Source organism: Urtica dioica, chromosome 8 (assembly GCF_054948205.1).
Source record: "Urtica dioica subsp. dioica isolate 48M chromosome 8, U.dioica_male_clone48M_v1_H2, whole genome shotgun sequence".
Lineage (NCBI taxonomy): Eukaryota > Viridiplantae > Streptophyta > Magnoliopsida > Rosales > Urticaceae > Urtica > Urtica dioica.
In genome coordinates this window covers 37761961-37764561 of record NC_142763.1, presented here as the reverse complement: position 1 = coordinate 37764561, position 2601 = coordinate 37761961, and the positions used below count along the sequence as shown (strand labels likewise).

The 2601-nt window shown below is 44.6% G+C and overlaps 1 protein-coding gene across 1 annotated transcript; it reads right to left on the bottom strand.

Annotated features, from left to right (window-relative positions):
- Positions 1-320: 320 nt before the first annotated feature.
- Positions 321-1685, bottom strand: LOC149389652 (PLC-like phosphodiesterases superfamily protein). The gene has a single exon (XM_089623545.1). The coding sequence runs from the start codon at positions 1434-1436 to the stop codon at positions 480-482; it is 957 nt and encodes a 318-aa protein (XP_089479671.1). The 5' UTR covers positions 1437-1685; the 3' UTR covers positions 321-479.
- Positions 1686-2601: the final 916 nt, after the last annotated feature.

The window sequence follows — 2601 nt, the reverse complement described above, 5'->3', positions numbered from 1 at the left end:
GACGTGGAAGTTCTCTATCAGTAACTGAACGGCAGATCTAAAACATACTTGACCATTATATTTACTACCGGATTTAAAACCGAAAAGAAAAACTTAAATGAAACATTCAGTTAAGTAAAACGCTAACTGCTCCCACCAAAATTATATCAAACGCTAATGAAACAACAAAACGTTGAAAATATAGTAATTGCCGACACAAAAAGATAACTAATGGCTCAATTATATTTTTTTCCTTTTTTTTTTCTTTTCTGTTTTTTTTACTCAACTAAAAGTGAACATAGAAAAAAAAAGTAAGAATAATAATCAACCAACAGACAATATATACACCAACATCTCATTTACAATAATTTTATTTAATCACACGCACAGCCAATCAAAAATAAAAAATCACCAAACATATGTACCACAGAAACAAGCCCAACAATAAATTAATGAAGGGAAAAATAAAAAATAGTAATAATAATAACAACAAGAATCAATCAAGCCTTCCCTTCAACCCTGGCGTAGGTGAGGCCAACACAAGCGTCGACAAAGTCACCGTCGATGAAATCCGTGGAGAGGACCTGAAGTTTGTCGAGACAGCCTTTGGCGGCGCACTGGGCGATGAAGAGCCGCGCGTAGCCTCGGATCCGGCGCGTGACAGGCTTCACGCAAAGCACGGGATTATCTGCCTGGGGAGTCACGGTGTTCTCCACTCTGTAGAAGAACTTCCTGGACGAAACCGGAGGCTGCTGACTCAGATGCTTGATGTTGCTCTCGAATTTGGTGGACGGCAGATCGGTGTCGATCCAGTTGTCCTTGAGATAGCCGGAGCTCCAGAGAAGCCCTCCGTGTTTCGGCGCCGGCGATTTCCTCGGCTTCCAGACGCAGATCACGCGCTTCGGGAGGATCTCGGCCACGGTCTTCTGGAACACGTGGTCGTCGTGGCGGACGAGGTAGTCGCCGAGGCGGTCCTCTAGAAACTTCTCGAAGTCCTTGGGGTCCTCGTGGCCGAACTCGGTCCTGATCTCGAGGATCACCATCTCCTTCTCCGTCTCCGACAGGAACTTCTTGAGCTCGTCGATCACGACCTCCACGCCGTAGCTTTTGAGGATGCCGTGGCAGACTCGCCGGTCCTCCTGGACTCGGATGTCGAGGAGCCGTGTTCCGCACCGGAGCTGCTCGTAGATGGACAGCGATTGGCACTGAGCGAACGGCCGAGTCACCAGCGGGACTCCGATCCGGTTGGTCGCCGAGTCGTGAGTCCCCGGCCACACGATCTGGCTCACTCGGAGCTTCTCCGGGCCCACTCCCGCCATCCAGTTCTTCCTGTCCGCAGGCTTATAGTCGGAGCCGGGGAATTCGCCGCCGCACGTTCCGTTGAGCTCGCACAGAGCCTTCTTCTCCGTCGATATCGCCTTTCGTCGCTCCATTTGCTTCGACACTTGAGCGCCCATCTTTTTCTAGATTTTCTGATCTCTTTTCTCTTTGGATTTGGTTTTTATATGTTTTTAGCGTTTTATTTATTTATTTATATATGAGAGAGGGTGTGGACGTAAGTGGTTATGAATGGTGGTGTGGTGTTCTTCGTTACGCCGGCTTTCATTATTGTTGGGAGGTTATAATCGAGACATGATCGGATATTTCTATTACATTATATATTTTTTTTTATTATGCACTGTGATTGGTCCATTCGTATGTAGCCCTATCTAACCTGATTGGTCCATCTGTATTGTAACTTTGGACAAAATTTAATCTATTATGTCGTTTTTAGTGATTCAATTGTTTAGAAAGAGAACACGTTTGACGCCTTTGTGGGACCCACTACATCGCCAAATGGCAGAATAATTCAAATCAGACATAAATATGAGGAGACAATGCGATGGAGTATGTATGGTTATAATTTGGGTTCGATGGGTATAAGTATCTGAGCGTCATTGTTAACCTATATATATGCAAGTTTTATACAAAAGAGTAAAGCTATTTGGCACAACTCACGATCCACAAACGATCCACTCAGAGGTTGACACGTGTCCACCAACTTCCACGTGTCAACCTCTGAGTGGATCGTTGTGGATCTTGAGTTGTGCCACAAATCATTTCCCATAAAAACAAGTTAATTTCTTTTAATTATAGACACTCTGACGAACTACGCACATTGAAATGTTAAAATTTCAAAACAACCACTGTTTCGTACGTTTTAGTTAAATAGCTATTATTTTTTTTTTATTTTTTTTTTAAATAATCGTGGGCGGTACCACGGGTAAATAACATTAAACACCCTCACTTATGGCGGAGGAAAACCGTGGTTACACGCAAGGGCAAATACCACGGCAATCGTGCTCGGCCTCCGCAGAAGCACAAGGGGGGACCGAGCCAATCCACCGGGCGCCCGTTTCAAAATTAAGAGCATAGCTAGCAAGGTTGTGTGCAGCTTTATTACATTCACGAAAATGAAAACCAAAATCAATAAAGTCAAAATTAGGCTTAAGCATCAAGATATCATCGATGAAAGTACCAAGCTCCGAAAATGGGGAAGACCCCTGCCGAATGACCGAGATCACCTCAAGACAGTCTGATTGTATCACCACCTTCTTCCACCCTAAATCCAACGCAAAAACC

Bases quoted from the DNA above. Each gene is read 5' to 3' on its own strand.
- LOC149389652 (XM_089623545.1), bottom strand. From the start codon at position 1,436: ATGGGCGCTCAAGTGTCGAAGCAAATGGAGCGACGAAAGGCGATATCG.